The sequence below is a fragment of the Chanodichthys erythropterus genome, chromosome 6 (assembly GCF_024489055.1).
Source record: "Chanodichthys erythropterus isolate Z2021 chromosome 6, ASM2448905v1, whole genome shotgun sequence".
NCBI classification, from domain to species: Eukaryota; Metazoa; Chordata; class Actinopteri; order Cypriniformes; family Xenocyprididae; genus Chanodichthys; species Chanodichthys erythropterus.
Window position 1 is genome coordinate 22,122,736 of NC_090226.1, and position 19,755 is coordinate 22,142,490.

The following is a 19,755-nucleotide window of genomic DNA, read 5'->3' on the forward strand; positions in this document are numbered from 1 at the left end:
CACCACTTTAATGTAAAGTTACTGTAATATTAAGGCCCAACTGATTGCTCGGCCTCTGCTCTGGTCTATTATTTACCTGGCCAGATCATGTGATGATTTATTTGGCTACCTTGGAGACAATGAGTCTCAGTTTCTGTTGCGGCCCCCTATCTATTATTTAGCTTTAAGCAGGTGCGTCTCCTACGGCACAGGGGAAAAAGTAATTTCCTGAGTGTGACAAACAGGTAATTATTGATGATGATACCTGATGCTAAAGCTCTCCTTGTCCCATAGTCCTTCTGGACAAGACATTTAAAGCCTGTAAACCATTTTGCAGGTTCATATTGAAACTTTTTTTTTTTTAAATAAATACTAAAAACGTTTAATTTTAATGTAGGACTTTTCAATTTCCATGAATACAAGATGGTTTCATCAAACTGAAAATGTTTTTGTTTGTCTGTTTTAATGTTGGTCTATGAACAGAGTGAAATGACAGTAAAGACCCTCAGCCAGGTGGTCACAAGAGACTCACTGCAGAGGCTCTGAGACATCAAGGAGATCACGGAGCCTTTGATATCTGATGCGTTTAAATCTAACTGACAGCAATCCAACTAAATAAGAGTCTGTTCAGGAGACTGTGCCTACAAGTGTGTAACAACAAAAAAAGGCCAAAGGCCAGTTATTATATATAAAAGGCCCTAGATGCTTCATCATCATAGGTCTACTTTGGCCAGTATCGGTAATACTGAAACCTTTATCCATTTCATTTACATAAGCATAAATATATTTTGCCACAATCTTTTTGTATTTTGTGGAATACAAGTAATCAAATCCCTAATCAGGCATAATGGATCTCTGCTACCACTGCAACTTTAAATATTCATGCAACCAGTTATATTAACTTTCAGTCTGCTGTTGTGTCTACAGTCTACCACCTGCTATTTGGACTTATTAAAAACTGTGGACAAGAATGATCACGTGTATTCTAGTATCTTAATTTAATTGATAATATATAATTTAAAACATAATTTATCTATTTCATCAAGTAAGTTACTATTACACTGACAAAATAACACATTAATCCATATATTGAATAAAAGAAAACTTGTTTCATAAGTGATTAGTCCATTCTTCAAACACGCAGAACAATACTAGGATGCACGACACGCAATTTCTCTCTCCTCAAACTGTAACCGCCCTTTGCTTTCAACCCGTCTTATCCAATCACAGTCCTCCTCGTGTCTCATACTCCCACTGTTTTCCAGGGTTGACCAATCACCGAGCTCATCGCTGAGGCTTCGCTCAACGCACTCCGCCATTTTGTAGCGCTTTAAGAAAACTCAGCCAAGCAACAAAGTTGCGGATCAGAGCTGCTGTTCCTCGGTGTGCAATGGACGGGTAAGTGATGCTACCTTATCATGAATGGAAAATAAGTTGAATTTGCCAGGCGATAAACATTGCATGAGTAAAACCATACGTATATCAACTGTAATATATATATATATATATATATATATATATTTTTTTTTTTGTTTTTGTTTGATTGGACAGCGCGAGCGCTCTCATCACCAGTTGTGATTAAACAAACCCCGTAGTTTTCCCGTGCGTCAGGCTTCTGTATGATGCTCGCTGTTTTGTTTGGCACATTTATTTTTTCCTCCCAGGTTTGCCTGTTTTATTTGTATTAGTGTCCTTGTTTTGCAGCTTAAATTATTATTATTTTTTTTTAAACAAAGCTCGGATGATTTTCACCGAGAGGACTTGTTGAATCGTATGCAGTAGCCTAATTAAAAAGCAAAGAATAACATTATTTAAAACGTATAAATGGGGAAAGCAAGCATTAAAAGTTATGTCATTTCTAAAAGTTATGTGTTTCTAACCAGAAAACTATTAGTAAAGTGAGTAAGAGTAAATTGATTAGTTAGATTGTGTGATGGCATTGACATCTTTTTCCCTGTGCAGCCGTCTAGAGACTGAATTGTATCCTATGGGATCAAGTTACGCAGAATTAGAGTAAGTCCATCTAAAATGTTATAGCTCAGATTTGGTGTTTTTTATTTTCTTTTTTACCCGCCCATAGATTGCATTTTTAACGTAGTACTTTCATTAGAGAAATATCAGTGTACCACAGTAATTATCTTACAAAAAGCGCCATGGTTGCCATAGTTTCCACAAAAACAAGTAGTTACTTAGTCATTTTAATTTCCCGCAGTTTTCAGTAACTATCCCTTTTTTGTTGTTGTTAATTTAATGTTTATTGTTAGAACAGTGCTAAAGTATGAGTTTTAAACTGTATTTACAACGTTATGTTGCAAATTTTGGGTTAAAAATGGGCAAACCCAATAAAAATAAACAAACAAACAAAAAAAGAAATAAAATGTAGAAAATTTAGTTCAAGTTTTGCAATCAACATTTTCTGAAAATCATTTAATTTCACACTGTAGATAAGGAAAACTAAGTTTCAGGCTATTTTTGTACCCCGTTTGTTGAATAGTAACCTACTGGTGGTTAATGCCACATAGTGGTAACAATTACTGTTGTAACTAGCTACTGTAATGTGGCAGAAACTGTGGTTACTATGGTAAATGGCTCTAAACATTGGCCAGTGAGTCTGTTTGATAGACTTAAGATGAACCAAACAGACACTGCACTGCACCATGTAAGATGATACACAGAAACTAAAACCACTCCCCAGGTATTGTGAAAAAATGACCCCAGTCCTCAGGGCCCCCTTGTTTGAGCTCTCATTTGCATAGATTTTTCCCTCTTGGGGAAAATGTATCAGGATTTGTTTGGCACAGTTAGTTTCTTTTTCAATTCATTGTTTCAAACATAAAAGCTTTGTAGATATGAGGACTTTTTGAAGACCTGATCCAAAGGAGAGATTCTGGTATTGTGTTTACTGTGAGTTCATGTGAAACAGGATGTGGGGGTTAATCTTCAACCATAGACTGACCCAAAATACCACTCATATTTCTTGCTCTAAGGGAGATCTGTGGGAAGGAACTAGATTACGCAGTCTATTCACAAGCTGCTTATTCCTTTAATGGGAAAAACATCTGACCAACATGAACCAATTTAAATATTAGACTTATTAGCCCCACTTAAATATGAATTACAGTTTATATTTTGGTTACTTAAAGAAATGGGCTAAATTCTGAAATTACATATTAGACATTTACTGTCCTGTGCATGAAACATTTTCTCTTTGCTTTTTGTTTCATTGGGACTTTTTTAGACAAATGCATGGGGTCAGAATTGTTCCTCTTTTCTCCTTTTCTAATTTCATGTATTTTGTTTCTGTTTTCCTGCTCTGATTTTTTTCTTTTCCATTTCTGTTTTCTTTTACAGCGTTGTTCACGATATTGCAGTTGGCACAAAGGTAAGGATCTTATTTTTAGTACAAAGGCACATGTGCTATACACCTTGGATTGGTTCAATAAGAACAGATTATTTTGGTTATATTTCTTTAACTGTTTGTGTGCCATGACTCTCTGTATTGAGAATTCACATGGCCTTTGTGGCTTCCACACCTTGTGCTATTACTCTGTCTAGATATGAATCATCCTGGCAACAAGGTGAATCATTTCAAAGCAAATCAAAGATTTGTTAGAACAAGCATTGTGCCATTCCACGTTGTGCTTTCTCAACTTTTTATGAACTCAGAGGTTTCATTTAACTTTAAATGAATTCTGGATCATAATATTTCATAATATTTGGCTATTGTGAAGTGCATAGTTGAGAAATCCCAAACTTTCTGCCTGGTTCAGCCTTCACAAGGCCACAACATGAACACTCCCGCTCATTCTCTCATTAAAGATTATTTCCTGTGGTATGTGGCTAGTGAGGAGGGACCTACAGGATGTGGAACAAAAGGCTGATTCATGAGGTTCATTTAGGTTAGTTACTTACACGTTTCAGGTTATGCAGTTTCTTATGTTGCATGAAACCTGCATTTATCTGAAGCACTTCATTTATCTGAGGATTACTATGGTACAGGGACAGGCACTGTTTTTTGCTAATTGGAAAAGTTGGTTCTGAATTTATATAAGATGTTTACTAGTTATGTATTTAAGTTAGTTCAAGGGAAATTCTTCTGCATTATGTCTCAGGTTCAGATCAATTAAATGTTAAATACAATGTGAAACCTCACTCGGAAGCCTTTTACTACTGTAATATGACATTTCTGAGTGAAACAGGATATGGAAAAATGTAGGATAGGGTTTGATTTTATTCATTGGGAACGAACTGGATTGTGAAAATTGGACGGCAAGAATTGAGCTAGACATTCTAAATGGCTATATGGCTATTGGTTAGCATTAATGTGGCCTATGTGATGTCATCAGGCAAGGAAAGTTGTTTTAGAAGAATAGCATGTTACATTTACATTGTAATGATTGATATTAAAATGGTGGAATAACATGCAAAGATCATTCACTAAAAAACAAGAACATAGAAGCTGTAAAAAGGGTCAATGCTGATTTCATGTTAACTGAAAACACAGGAAACTGTTCATTCTTGTCTTTTGAGCTAAATTAAACTGCAGTCGTAACATGAGCAGAGCAGCAGATAGGTATATTAGGCTGCTGTCACTTTAAGACAATACGCACAGATGCATTATACTGATACACAACCAGTTTTCACCCAACTGTTTACTTTCACTTGAGACATAACCGGCTGTTTACAGTAAGTCAGCATGTGCACAGCATTGAGTTCATTTTCACTGCTTATTGTGCCTAATAGCACTTTTTAACATCGAGCACGTCCTAAATTCGCGATCGCCTTCTGAGAGAGGCAGCTTTCTGTGTGCGCACTTTGGCAGTGTTCCAGTCAGCAAAAGCACCGCACCGAGTTCCTTTTCAGGATATATTGTGCTTATAACCCTTTTTAACATCAAGCATGTCCCGCTTATATTCTCATTCATGCATTTCATCACTCTGAAATGTCAAAAGTGCTATTTACATACTGCAATGTACACGATATAGCAAAATCTCTAATGATAGACATTTTATACTGTGGTAACGATATATATCGTCATACCGCCCAGCCCTAATACCCACACTGCCTTTGTTATCAGCACAAAAGATGTTTTCTTTATTTGAATTGCACAGAAAATTCATGCACAATAAGGTCATAGACATTCATCAAGTAAAGTAGATGATCATTTGTAATTTAATGTTTTTTTAATTGATCAATGGAAGTTCTGGTTGTTGAGATGATCTTCAGATGACTGTATTTGTCTTTGCGAACACAGGTGACAAGCATTTTATTGTTTAAGCTAGGTTTCTACCTCAGCCTAACGATTGAACCTGTGTCAGAGACATTCTTCAGAGATTGGTTTTGGCTGTTGATATGACGAGATGAATGCTGTCTATTCATCAAATGCAAATATGTTTGCCTCATCACTCGGCACACACATGTAGCTCTTGTGTTTGTTCAGCAGTGCTGATCAGAGGGAAGATGGCTGGGGGAGGTGCTAATGGGTCACATGGGGGTTTGCTTGATGCTATCAGTCTCTCTTTCTTGTTCTCTGTATCATAAAGAATGCCAGTCGAAAGCTTGTGGGTCACAGGTGCTGATTACAGCGAGCTGACAATACACAATACTCTCAGCATGTTTTAACTTGCTAATAATGCAATAATGCATTGTGATTGTGATTTGTAGTGTCAGGGTGCACAACCAGGTATTTGTCTGTCAAACAGGGCAGTGATGCGTACATATACTCTCCACAGCGACAATTACTGATCGGCAGTTGCTATTATTGCACAGTCTAACGTAAAACTGAGGTATGGATCTGTGCTCATGACCTGTATGGTTAGTGTAGTAAATGGCTCAAGTTTGAAGGCACACCTGGGCGTATAGAGATAATGGGTCTTGTGTATTCTGTTCTGGGTTGGGTTTCAGTTACCTGCAGCGCAGGCACAAGGTTTCCATGGTGAGCGCATTACAATCGGAGCCGTGGTAACGGCCCCGTTTTTTTGTTGTTGTGAATTGTTGCAGTCTTCGCCCCTCCCCCTGTCTTTCACACTTCCTAATCTATTTAAGCAAGTATCCCATCATGCCACACCCAACAAAGTTAACACATCGAATGTTTGTGTTTGTCTTGCTTAATTAACTTCATTAAATTCACAGAGATAGTGTTGTCTGACACCATTTAGAAGCTTTGAAGGAATGTTCTGGGTCCAAGTCATGTTAAACTCTATCAAAGGCATATGTAACAGAAACCACTGAAAATTATTTGTGTAAAAATTCAAATTACATTTTAGTACAGTAAGGCCACGATTTAATAAAAGTTGTGGGAACATTCTTAAATTGTGGCCGTCATGTCTTCTTTTTGAAGAAAAAAATGTTGTATCATTATAATGTACAGTATTAAATAAGGATATTTGTTTTGAGATTTTCTAAAGATTACATTTAACCATGTTAGTGTTTTTAAGATAAATTTTAAGTGAGTGTTAATGACAACAAAGGTAAGCTAAATATAAAAGCAGGGTGAATAATACGCATTTAACATTAGACATATTCACACCGTACCTAACTGCAAAGTACCAGCTACGTGAAGCAAAGCTAACTCCACTAAACACAATCATAACACAAAACCAGAAGTGAATTTTGACTAGACAAGTAGTTCTACTTCTGAAAGGACAATTTACCTGTCATATAATAATCCTTTAATTATGAAAGAATTAACACAAGCACTTTATTGTTCTAACAGTTGTTATTGCTTTATTGCTAAAAACGTTGCAAGCATGTTGTCATTTCATTGGTCATTTTGCTTGAAAACGGTACCATTTTGGATAACAGACAACTGAGTAGATCTATAAACAAAATTTCTGTAAAAGTTTAAAGTTCCTAAGATCAAGTTTAGCATGTTTTGCAGTAACCCTTTAAACATTTGTTTTTTAGCTTAGTGTGTTGTACCAGATGCATGTTGTGTAGCCACCCCCCTCTGGTTTACATGTGGTTCTCATTGAGTCGTTTGACTGTGGAATTTTAATATGTGGTGGGCAGGCCTGTGTGGTTGCATGGGCTTTAGCAGTTTCTGCTGAATACACTTATTTCACTTTCTTTAGTCATACGCTGTGACTGGACAATCACAAAATAGTTTATTTTAATTTGTCCAACTACTCTTACTTTCTTTGTCTCAAATGTCTGCACTCGGAAAATGAACAATCAGAACAAACATTTGCTTTCAGTTGTCCAATTTAAATGGGACAAAGACAGTTATTTGCCAAAATTATGTTAATCACATGTCTTAAGTCATGTGTAATCTTGGCTGCATGCGCAGAGGTTTAGTTGTATAAATGTCCTGGTTATTAGACATGTTCTGTCCTTTCTTAACAAAGAAAAATGTGAAGGAGTAAATGCAAAATTCGGCCTGGACACTCATTCCTCTTGGTCGATGACCCGGAAATGTAAAACCGCCCCTCTTTCTATGGTCTACAGAGATCTTCCTTCATGGGTTTCTGGTGGGGGATGTCTTGTGGTTGATCTCTGACCCCACCCACCCTTAAGGCTGTGCTGTTTGCACAGGAAGGCTGGATGTAGCATTGCCCATTTCCTGCATTCAGAGTTTTCTGATGTAAACTTGTCCTTATTTGGACATCCCACTATCATTCTTTCCTTTACTGCTTGTTGTTGGCATTCAGGCTAAAGGTTGGATTCATCTATCATTATGTTTTTTTCCTCTTTACTTCAAGTGTCCTGTTTATAAGTTTGTAAACCTCAGAACTGCCTCTCTAAACCACATAAAAATTACACGGTTTGAACTAGAGCTTTTTTTTTTTTTTTTTCAGAGAGGATCTGACGAGCTGTTCTCCTGCGTTTCCAGTGGGCCCTATATCATGAGCACAGCAGGTAGTATCTATATGCTTATTACTTATTTATTTATTTCTCAGATGTGGTTAGTTTTGTCCCAGCAATCCTGATCATCTGCTCTTAATGTAGCCAACGGCAACGACAGCAAGAAGTTCAAAGGTGAAATCAGAAGTCCCGCCGCCCCGTCCAGAGTTATACATGTCCGGAAGCTACCCAATGACATCAACGAAGCAGAGGTCATCTCCCTCGGCCTTCCATTTGGCAAAGTCACCAATCTGCTCATGCTAAAGGGAAAGAACCAGGTATCATTCCCTGTCCTGTTATAACTCTTTTCGCATTAGCTCAGCAGGAGAAAAGGTTGACTTATGAAATAAAATAAAAATTCTGGCATCATTTACTCACCCTCAAGTTGTTCCAAACCAGTATGAATTTCTTTTTTCTGCTGAACACAAAAGATGATATTTTGAAGAATGTCGGTAACCAAACAGTTGATGGGCCCCTTTGACTTCCATAGTATTTTTTTTTTTAACCATACCGTGGAAGGCAATGGGGTCCATCAAGTGTTTGTTGAAACTGTTTGTGTGGCTAAAAATTATTGTTTGTGAGTGCATTGTTGAGAATCTTGCATTATGACAAATGTTCAGATTTTTGAAAGAAATTGATACTATTATTCAGCAAGGATGCATTACATTGTTCAAAAGTGACCGTAAAGGCATGTATGATATTACCAAAAATTTCTATTTAAAATAATTGTTGTTCTTGTGAACTTTTTATTTATCAAAGAATCCTGAAAAAAGTTCCACAGTTTCTACAAAAATATTAAACAGCACAACTCTTTTCAACGCAGATAAATGTTTCTTGAACATCAAATTAGCATATTAGAATGATTTCTAAAGGATCATGCGAGATGGAAGACAGGAGAAATGATTACATTTTAAAATGTGTTAAAATGAATAATAAATTGTTATAATATCTCACAATATTAGTGTTTTAGTATGTTTTTGATCAAAAGAAACTTACTGCTCTGTGTATGTGAAATTTAGCTTGTTTAGCTAGTTTATGCATTCATGTGCTTGCGTAGAGCATTTTTCCGGGTTTAAAGGAAATTATATGATCTGCATTTTTGTTCAGGCTTTCTTGGAAATGAATACCGAAGAAGCAGCACAGACGATGGTTACTTACTACTCCTCTGTAACGCCCGTCATCAGAAATCATCCCATCTTCATGCAGTACTCCAACCACAAAGAGCTGAAAACAGACAACTCACCAAACCAAGTGGTATGTGCTTTAAATTCTTTAAGTGTCCATCCCCTGCCTGCACATGCATCACGTTTGCGTGCTTTGAAGCTTCGTTCCACTTTTCTACATAGTTCATCATTTGAAAATATTTTATGTAAATAAAGATGGCAGAAATTTGTTATTTGCAGCAGCTGTGCATATGATTATTGATACGAGCAGAGGGCCTGGTTTACTGTCTCCTATGCATCTTGTTTTGTGGGGCCACATTTTCCACACTGCCCTTTTCGCTTTTCTAAACGGAGTTTATATGCCGCTAAAGGCCTTTAGCAGTGAATTCCACAGCTGCAGCCCATCAGCGCTCATTTGGAGGATAGCTTAATTTGTTTTGCTTTGTTCTGTTTGAGTAAACTGAAATGTAGGCTAGTTAACAGTGTTTACTCCATACTCGATTTTGTTCAGAATAAGACATCTACAAATTTGACTCATGCATTTTTAGACATAAAAAGATGCACATGGACATAGTGTTTTTCTTTTCCTTTTTTTTTATTTATTTCAAACCGAATTGAAATCTAATTTAATCTTTGCCATTGTTTGTTGTCTACAGAGGGCACAGGCAGCACTGCAGGCAGTAAATGCTGTCCAGACAGGTAGCATGACTTTAGGTGCTGTTGACCCATCCGGTATGACTGGCCCCAGCCCTGTCCTGAGAGTCATCGTTGAAAACCTCTTCTACCCCGTGACCTTAGATGTCCTGCACCAGGTATACACTTCCTCTAGTCTATTCTACACCGTGACCTTAGATGTCCTGCACCAGGTATACACTTCCTCTAGTCTAGTACTCTGCAATGCTATTCCTTTCATATTTAACTGTTGGCAGTTAATGATTGTTAGATTCAAATGCATTCGGTTCCTCAACAGATCTTCTCCAAGTTTGGCACAGTGCTGAAAGTGATCACATTCACCAAAAACAACCAATTTCAAGCTCTACTCCAGTTTGCTGATGGCCTGACAGCTCAACATGCCAAGCTGGTGAGTGGTGCCATCTATCAGCCATCTTATGTAATAACAATTATTGAATCTTAGTTTTATGCCAGCTCACATATTGTGAAAGAATGTGAAAGTCTAGATTTTGTCATGATGTTTCTGTCATAGTTTTTATTAAAATCTCTCTTTCCTCAGGCTTTAGATGGCCAGAACATCTACAACGGCTGCTGTACCCTGCGCATTAGCTTTTCCAAACTTACCAGCTTAAATGTCAAATACAATAATGACAAGAGCCGTGACTACACTCGTCCAGACCTGCCCACAGGGGACAGCCAGCCTGCTCTTGAACATCACGCCGTGGCTGCTTTCGGTACAAACGGGTGTCAAATTATGCCCAGTACACTCTTTTCTTTACCACAGTCCCATTCTGCCTCTTTTAGAAATTTCTAAAAGTCCTCGTATTTTGCAGCTACTCCCGGGATCATCTCTGCCTCACCATACGCGGGAGCACACGCCTTCCCTCCGGCTTTTGCTATCCAGCAGGCTGCAGGTACGACGGCACACAGCTTGAGTCTAATGCCTTCTCTATTTTATATTATCCAAATTCTTATGTCTTATGATGTGTAACTTAAATTGAGACTGTCTTGATCAGGGTTGACAATACCTGGGGTTCATGGAGCCCTTGCCTCACTGGCCATTCCTGGGGCAGCAGCGGCTGCTGCGGCTGCAAGCAGACTCGGCTTCCCCTCCCTCCCCGGCACCCACTGTGTCATGCTGGTCAGCAACCTGAACCCAGAGGTTAGTAGTTCTTAGTCTCTCATGGACCTGGAAGTGCTCAAAATGTCTATTTAAATGTTAGGTCTCCACACAAGCTTTTTTGTATTTTTGGATGGCTGATGATGATTGTTTAATGATCCTTTTAAACTGTATTGTTTTTCTCCTATATTTAATTTGATAATGAATGAGAAATGCATAACTTGTAAAGCTGTCACATTGCTAAAATTGCACTGCAAAAACAGCTGAACACTTTTTTTTTTTTTTTTTTTTTTATAAATGTAAAAATATTGGTACAAATATTAATAATTTAAATTAAAACAATCACAATGGCACCACAACAAAAACATGTAATTTAGAAAAAAAAAAAAAAAAAAATTACAATGTAATAATATATAATAGAATAAATATTAAAAATTTAAATCAAAACAATGGTAATGGCACTACAGCAAAAACCTGGTGGAACCACTGATCTAAATGACTGGATTTCTCATTGCATTCTAAAGTGTTAGCAGGTGCTGAAGCCACCGGAAGTGTTTGAGTGGCCTTCTTACTGTTCTCTACCCACAGAGTGCATCATTGACTTGCAGCCAAAACCTTGACCTAAAATCACTCGATTTGTAGCATATCAGTGGGGACAGGATTAGTTTTTTGGGTATATGTATATAAATTCATTGTTACTTCGGACTTTATCTGTAATGTTGATGGTCTTTTCAGGCAGGATAGGCGATATATAGAAATCATTAAGATTGTTGTCTACTGGACACTGTAATTGACCGAAGTTAAAATAGATTTATGAATGTAATAAAGCAGGAAATATAAAACATGAACATATATATTGGTTTATTAACATAAATTGATTAGAATATACAATAAATACTACAATACATACAAGACCCTATTATTTGATTGCACTATATTATGTTAAAATCCAAGGTTTACCATGCATCATCTTGCTCAGAATGACGGCAAATGCTTGGAAATAAAGCATCATGTCTTTAAATCCATACACAGTGTCTTATTATTGATGTCTTTTTGTTGACCAACATCCACTTCAGACTCTTGGAGAGCTTGGAAACCATTAAAAAGCAACAGGTCAGATCAAATTTTATGGCTTTTACTATTTAAGTGCTATTTGTATATATTGTTGAGCTAATTATTAATTTAAACTTTTAACTCGTTAGCTTTACTGTCTCGAAATAACATGCTGTTAATGAAGACACTGTTAAATAATTGAGTTACTATACAAATAAAAACAATATTATATAGCTTAACACAATATAATTACATAACCACAGTGAATAACTGTACATGATGAATTAAGTTAAGTTAATTAAGTATGTGCATGCCAAGCATAAATCTGTATTTAGATTTCAAAATAATTATTTTGACATTTGTAATAAAAATGTTGAGGCGTCTCATCCGTCAGCTGATCTGATATTTGCTACTGTAATGAAGATGATCATAACTTTTAATAAGCAGGGGAAATTCCCAACTTTAACAGATAACCATTTAAATGTTTAGGACGTTTGCATTGTAAGAATGTACAGGGAGACTTCAGATGACTCATTAGGTAATGTTTTCTCATTAAAATCAGATGATTTTCTATTAATTCAATAGAATGTGAGGGAATACTATCGAATGCCAGCATGGTGCCGCGGTGGCTTCACTTTTTATGATGTCATGAGCAATCCAGTCTTTTATATAGATCAGTTAGTGGAACACTTTTCTTTTAAAACAAAATGTGAATTTGTATGTTGTAATGTAAAAATATTGGTAGAAATAATTAAAATGATGGCAATGGCATCACATAAAAAACTTAGTTGAACACACCATTTAAAAAAAATATATATAATATTAAAAATATATATAATATTATATTCTCAGGGTGTGACGAGATCCCGCAGTATTAAAATGTGATGATATTTCTCGTCTCGTGATATCTGTTTGAGTTTGAGATATCAGTTGAGTTTGTGGCAAAACCTTTTACAGTGCTTGCATTATATTGTTTAACATATGATAATTCATACTCAGAAAGTAGAACTGAAGTGATATTCATCACAATATTAGTAAAGACATTTTAATCTGCACCTGCATTGTTTTGCATTTTGGTGCTCAAAAAACAATTTTTACAGTCAAATATTTTGTCACTGAGATTTCTTAAAAAAACTGTGAAAAATATCGTCGTCTCGTTCTCATGAACACAATATCATGCATCGTCTCATCTCGTGAGTTAAGTATATCGTCACACCCCAAATATTTTCTAATACAAATACTGGTATAAATATCAATCATTTTAATTAAACAGTGGCACATAACCTTCATTTATTTTGCCATTTAACTGAATTAATTTAATGGTACAATGGATATTGTAAACTGGTGTTGTTACTACTGCTATACTGCTGAATGTCTCTTTAATTTTAGTGTGTTTATGATCTATTGTCACTCAGTAATTGCAGTGTACAGGGCACAAAAGCCTGTTGTTCAGAGTTTCCATTAACAGAAGCCCTGCCTCTTTATTTGCTCAAGTATCCTCACCCCTTCTACAATGCGTTGTCATTTCCTCCTCTAACATCCTCAGGTTTTGCGTTTAAAAAAGCCATTCAGTTGAGCTTCATTCTTCTTGTTGCTTCCATTTGAATATGTTGCTGCTTACTTCATATTCCACTCATCTCCTCCAAATATTACTTAACAGTGAAATTGTATTTTCTGTTGGTCTGTTCAGAAGTTGGTATTATTTATTCATTCATTTGTATCATTTTGTAAAACAGACCATTGGAAAGTGCATTTACACATGCATCATATTGAAAAGAGCACATTGTTTACTACAGTAACTAATTGCTTAAGATTAGCTTGTTTTGCTGGTGAAGTTTCTTTGTTAAATGTAGCACTATATTTTGTATTTCTTTATGTATACTGACCTTGTTTTTTACCTCCTTTTTTTTCTCCTATTTCTCTCCCTCCCCATTCCCCTCATCCCATTGCTCTTTTTTTGTTTTTGGAAACCTCGTTCTCCTTTGCCATCTGGCTGCACGCACCATATGTCTCTCTACTCATCTGATCTGTACGAACAATTACACGATTCCACATCATCCCACAATCACACACACCAAACATGACTTCATACACACAAACATTTCTCTCTCTTCTATCCCCCCACTCCCACCCCTCTCTCCGCTCCCAATCCATTAACCATCTTCATGATCCAACCATCGTTTTTCGCCATTTCCCGTGGAACTGCCTCGCTGCCTCGGATATGTTGAACCTCCACTCTGCCTCCGATCTTTACCTGTCTCTTCCTCCTCCGCTGCCCCCCTCTGCTGTCCTTTAAAGAGAGTTACGCCCCACTGCCTCTTTATTCTCTTCGGTATGTCATCCTTTAGCATCTTTTTTTGTCACTCGTTTATTCTGTTCTTTTAATTTGATTTTATTTCCTCACAAGGCATCTGTGAGGCCCAATTCTTTGAGTGCCTCGCTTGTTTTCTGCAGTATTTGGTGTGGTGAGATGAGACGCGTCATGAAAAGCTGCAGCTTTCCCGAAACGACAGCACTTTCTTTGAACACAGACAGGAGGCTGCAGCTTTTTATGACGGAACAAAGCAAATTGGTTTCTTGTAAAATTTTGCATGCTTTTGAAAACTGTTCGCTCCACCTTTTTTTATTGCATGTCTTTGGAGAAAAGCTGTTTAAAATACTTGGTTTAATAGTCAAGACTCCTGCTGTTTTATATGTTCATTCTTTTTTGGGTTAGAAAACATTTTCATCCCCTTAAAACTTTTTATCTTTCAAGTCTTGAATGATTCTTATCTCAATCGATCCATTTAATCTGTTCCTCAGGAGATCATAAAACAACCTAAACACTCGTTGCAGTCTTCCTAAGACCTGCAGAACCACTTGAACTCTACTCTTAAATTATTTTTTTTCTTAACTAAGAATTTTTTTCAGTTTCTTCTTAAACCAAAGTTACTTTGTCCTTTTTCACTCAATAAAGCCCTGATAAAATTGCCATTACACTAGTCATTTTATAATATTTTTTTGTACCCTGAAAAGCATGTGATGGTGTGATATATTGGAGTATCTTGATTGTGAACTGAAGTTGTTTTATAGCTCAGGCTGGTTTTGATGAGGTGTGTCTGATTATAACTAATTGCATATGTGTATCTGACATGAACCTGTCTCTCTTTGTAGGTGTATATGGGGATGTATTGAGAGTGAAAATCATGTTCAACAAAAAGGAGAACGCTCTCATACAGATGTCTGATGGGACACAGGCTCAGCTCGGTAAACTCTCTTAATATTATGGGTATTTGCTTACAGAAGGAGCAGACTAAAATATATATATGAAAATCCACTGTGCCGGGTAACACATCAACACACTAGCCAATTTGGTGGGTTATGATTCATAAATGATTGTCTATCACTTTGCATGGCATTGCTATCAGAGCCCTTCCCCTAAAAGGAGCCTAAAAACATGAGCAAAACTCCCCCAAAAAACATAAGGAGGGTCGCACACTGAGAGAAATGCCACACAGCACCATGTTTTTCAAATTCAAACTCATTGTTTTCTACAGTGACGGCACCACTCGGCATCTGTCTTGGATTGCCGCCTTGAACTTGAGAACACGAGTACAGAATGACGTAACTGGTTTGCGATAAGCCTGCCTGTGAGATGTTTAAGGCATAGCGCGGTGCTTCCCGTCTGGTGTGTGAGCGGTTATTGCTCCGCTAGAGCCCTAGGAGGCAATTGCAATTACTTTTTCCAACACATTCTCATAAATTCCGTATGTCCAAGACTTTTGGGCTAAACACACCCTAGCATCTTTATTGCAATGTGCAAATAAACTTGTGGCAGTTATAAGAGAAGTCACAGAATTTTGTGACACAGTGATTGACTGTCGTAAAGCTGAAAGCAATACAATGACTCTGAATCAGATTTAATAATAAATATATTTTAATCCAAGCTGTGACTTTGATAGTCTGGTTTATCTGTGATATTTTGTTTGGGCTAGTAGAAATTCTGAATGGCTCGTAACTTAAAAAAAGTTGGTAGCCTAATTGGCTGGTGAGTGAGAAAGTAAATTTTAAACCTTGTGTATATCACTACCATTTAAAGGGTTAGTTCAACCAAAAAATGGAAATTTCTGTCATCAATTACTCACCTTGTCATTCCAAACCTGTGAGACTTTTGTTCATCTTCGGAACAAATAAAGATATTTTTAATGAAATCTGAGAGATTCCTGTTCCTCTGTTGACAGCCATGCAACTACCACTTTGACACAAAGTACATAAAGAGATCATAAAACTAATCCATATGAATTGAGCTGTTTAGTCCAAATTTTCTGAAGAGACATGATCAGTTTATATGATGAACAGATTTCGGAAGCTCAAACGTGTTGTGTAACAGGAGAATGAACCTCACTGGTTCTTGCACATTAAGCGAACATGCTTGAGCTTCTGTTTACCATAATTTAATGTGTGAATTGATGAATGTGTATATGTGAATAAAAGCCTAAATTCAATCTGTTTATCATATAAAGCAATCATTTCTCTTCAGAAAATTTGGAGTAAAAATTTATATGTAATAATTTTACAATAAATTTTGTAACTTTTTGAAGCGTCAAAGCGGTAGTTGCGTAAACTCAGTGGAGGGACAGAAATCTCTGATTTAATTACAATATATTAATATGTGTTCCAAAGATGAACGAAAGTCTTACGGGTTTGAAACGACATGAGGTAAATGATGACAGAATTTTAATTTTTAACTAACCCTTTAAGAGTTTAGTCAGTAAGACTCTTAACTTTCTCTTATGCTTACAAAGACTGATATTATTTGATCCAAAATACAGTAAAAATTGTAATCTTGTGAAATGTTTAGCAGATGCGAGTGCTCAAACTGGTTTTCACAGTATACTAATTTACATCATGGTGAACTAGGGCACAGAATGATACACGCTTTTTATATTTCGTTCATGTACACTTTTATATTTCAGCAATGAGCCATCTAAGCGGGCAGAAGTTATACGGCAGGCCCCTGCGCATCACACTGTCCAAACACACGACTGTCCAGATGCCACGGGAGGGACATGAAGACCAGGGTCTTACCAAAGACTACAGCAACTCTCCTCTCCATCGCTTTAAGAAGCCAGGCTCAAAAAACTACTCCAACATCTTTCCTCCCTCATCTACCCTGCACCTGTCTAACATCCCGTGAGTTTATACACATCAGCTTCTTGTTTTTATATGAAATTAAAAACCCAGACCTCATCTGTAACTTTGTTTCTATATTTTAGACCCGCCGTTGTTGAAGATGACCTCAAGATGCTCTTTGCTAGCAGTGGTGCTCTCGTCAAGAACTTCAAGTTTTTTCAGTAAGTCTTTGTAGCTGTGACATCATCTGTTCTTGTATGTGTGTGTATATTTATTATGAATAACATAACATTCAAGCTATTTAATAAAGTTTTTAATATTTTATTATTATATTATTTTAATATAAAAATATTTTACTTCTGTATTAAGCCTGTTATAATAGAATAACAGAATTTGTAGACACCTTGGTTTGTTGTAATTTTCAGAAATTTGTCATTTCTGCCTTTTTGATGATTATAATTTTCATACTTTTTATAAATTGACCACTTCAGAAAATTAAAACAGTATGTACACACTGATCACTGATAAGCACTATAAAGTTCCGATTCTAAGCTTTTTTATTATTTAGTTTAGTTTGCATTATTAATTTAATTTAGTTTTTTTTTTTATTCATTTGCTACCTGGTTATTTTGAGTTAAAATACAATTTTTGGCAGCATCAATCTGCTAATTATTGATTCTCATCAGCACGTAAATTCTAAAATAATTCTTTCGGTTTATCCATAAGAAATACTAACAAATTGATTAACTTTTAGGAAGGATCGCAAGATGGCTCTGATTCAGATGGGTTCTGTGGAGGAAGCAATCGAGTCCCTTATCCAGTTCCACAACCATGATCTTGGAGAAAACCACCATCTTAGGGTTTCCTTCTCCAAGTCCACCATTTGAGATAAATATTGTCTAGAATGGGTGGGAGTGGCCAGTCATTTTAAACCTAAATGAGTCTTAATCACTTAAGCTCACTTCCATCATTCCATTATTTTATTTAAGAGGCATTTTAGTGGATATTTACAAATGTACTTTTATTTTATTTTATTCAAAGTTTTAGAACAGGTATATTATTAGTTTGCCCCGAAAAGTTAATTAACTGTATTTATCACTCCATCTATCATTTTCAGTCTAGTTAAGGCTTGTAAAAATGATTTCAGTAGAAGCAGAGATGAACCACTTCAGGCCTTTGATTCTATTTGTACCATTTGTGCCTTCAGATCTCTAGAACCTCAGTCAAACATCTGCAACTAATGTTTGCAAATCTGTGGTTTACAGTCCATTTCGTGCCCTCAGGGCCAAACATTGACACTCCTATGAGACATGGGTAATTTCATCAGGCTGATGGTACAGGCCTTAAACTCTGCACCTCTGCGTTATGTATCTCCCAGTAGGCTCGTATTCATCATATCCTCTAGCTTTAGCGTTTATACTGTATTTTAGACATAGAATGTTTACAGGCATTTTTCTCCAAGTTACTGCAATCATTTGTGTTTAAATCCTATAGTGTTGTCAAGATTTGTATTGTTTTTATACTGTGGGCCATTGCATGTTGGCTGTGGTCAGTGGATCATTAAGTGCTGACCATTTACTGTTTGTCCTGTATTTTGCGTAGATGTTCAGTGTCAGGCTTCATGTTATTGTGTCATATAGTAGATTATTTAAGCTATTCTACTCCAATGCCCCATGTATTTTATGTATTCATGTACCTATGTGTACACTACAGCTTGATACCAAAGCCTTTCCTCCATGTACCTTTGTAAGAGACATCCTGACACCTTTTAGCCTCACAACAAACAGCATGTACAAACATGTCCTTTCAGAGTGTCTTGACACTTTCCCTTCTTTGTAGAGAACTGCAGTGTGATGGAAAGAGTTCAAGTGAATTGGGATGGGTGAAAGACATGACTGATGATAATCAGCACACCTGCTGAATTGTGCACATCATAATGCTGCAATCTGACACAATGGCCTTCAGTGACCTCTGTAAAATGAGTTTGGGCCTTTGAAATCTGACAAGTGCCTTTTTAAAATGTCTTGGTTGACTCACAGCAGTCCATCCTGGTGACATTCTGCTGCATTAACTTTCAAAAGATGTTTTATGAAAGACCTGATGATGGCCTAACTTTGGCACTCGGACCAGAAATTATAAAGAAAACTGAATCTACTTTGTTTATATTATATTCCTGGCAATGTTTCATAATGGATCAAGTTATTTTACTTTAATATTTTACATTTTCTCATTCGGTTCTGTGTTAGTTTTTTTTCTTCTTTGTTATGTTTTACAATTTGTGTGGGACCAATCTAAAAAAAAAGAAAGAAAAAAAAAAGGTGGCGCTTTAAAAAAAATGCAAATGCTCCTTGGATATAGAAAAAAGCCACTTTATCATTTTTGAGAACATTGATTCTTCACAGTGGCTGGATAACCTGATTATGCATCCTTGCACAACATTAAAAGCCCTCAATTTACAACATCTGCCTTAGATAAAGTGCTTTTTCTTATAGTGGACAGATGAGGTGTAAATACTATTTTTGTATCACAATGTTAAAAGTTATGGGTTTTTATATTTCCTGAAAACATGTATATTTTGATTACAGCTATGGACCATCATCATGCAAAAATATAGTTCAATATATAATGGTTAAAAATCAGGATTACACTGTTTTCAGTCTTTAATCTTGTTTTTCATGGCATTCCTAGTTGTACTTTTTGCCTTCAATAAATATTTCTTAACTCAAGTCTGTGTACATGACGTTTATTCATGTGTCAATAAATAAAGAACAGCTGAAATACTTTTACGAGTGACTTTATAACTGAAATGACATG

The 19,755-nt window shown here is 36.3% G+C and overlaps 1 protein-coding gene across 5 annotated transcripts; it reads left to right on the forward strand.

Annotated features, from left to right (window-relative positions):
• Positions 1-1,324: 1,324 nt before the first annotated feature.
• On the forward strand, positions 1,325-19,661 carry ptbp1b (polypyrimidine tract binding protein 1b). Of its 5 annotated transcripts, none has more exons than XM_067388473.1 (16): positions 1,325-1,377; positions 1,942-1,992; positions 3,331-3,361; positions 7,776-7,836; positions 7,927-8,099; positions 8,929-9,075; positions 9,641-9,850; positions 9,955-10,065; positions 10,216-10,390; positions 10,490-10,570; positions 10,673-10,818; positions 14,128-14,161; positions 14,983-15,075; positions 16,785-17,001; positions 17,085-17,162; positions 17,696-19,661. In XM_067388473.1, the coding sequence occupies exons 1-16, from the start codon at positions 1,370-1,372 to the stop codon at positions 17,826-17,828; spliced, it is 1,749 nt and encodes a 582-aa protein (XP_067244574.1). In that variant the 5' UTR covers positions 1,325-1,369; the 3' UTR covers positions 17,829-19,661. The 5 variants fall into 5 exon arrangements, with proteins under 5 accessions (XP_067244574.1, XP_067244576.1, XP_067244578.1 ...); XM_067388475.1 differs by having other exon boundaries at positions 9,641-9,796; positions 17,696-19,659; XM_067388477.1 differs by lacking the exon at positions 17,696-19,661 and having other exon boundaries at positions 17,085-17,166.
• Positions 19,662-19,755: the final 94 nt, after the last annotated feature.

Excerpts from the sequence above, each read along its gene's own strand:
- ptbp1b (XM_067388473.1), top strand. Across the intron at positions 8,100-8,928 it reads TGCTAAAGGGAAAGAACCAG|GCTTTCTTGGAAATGAATAC; the intron begins GTATCATTCCCT and ends ATTTTTGTTCAG. Across the intron at positions 9,076-9,640 it reads ACAACTCACCAAACCAAGTG|AGGGCACAGGCAGCACTGCA; the intron begins GTATGTGCTTTA and ends TGTTGTCTACAG.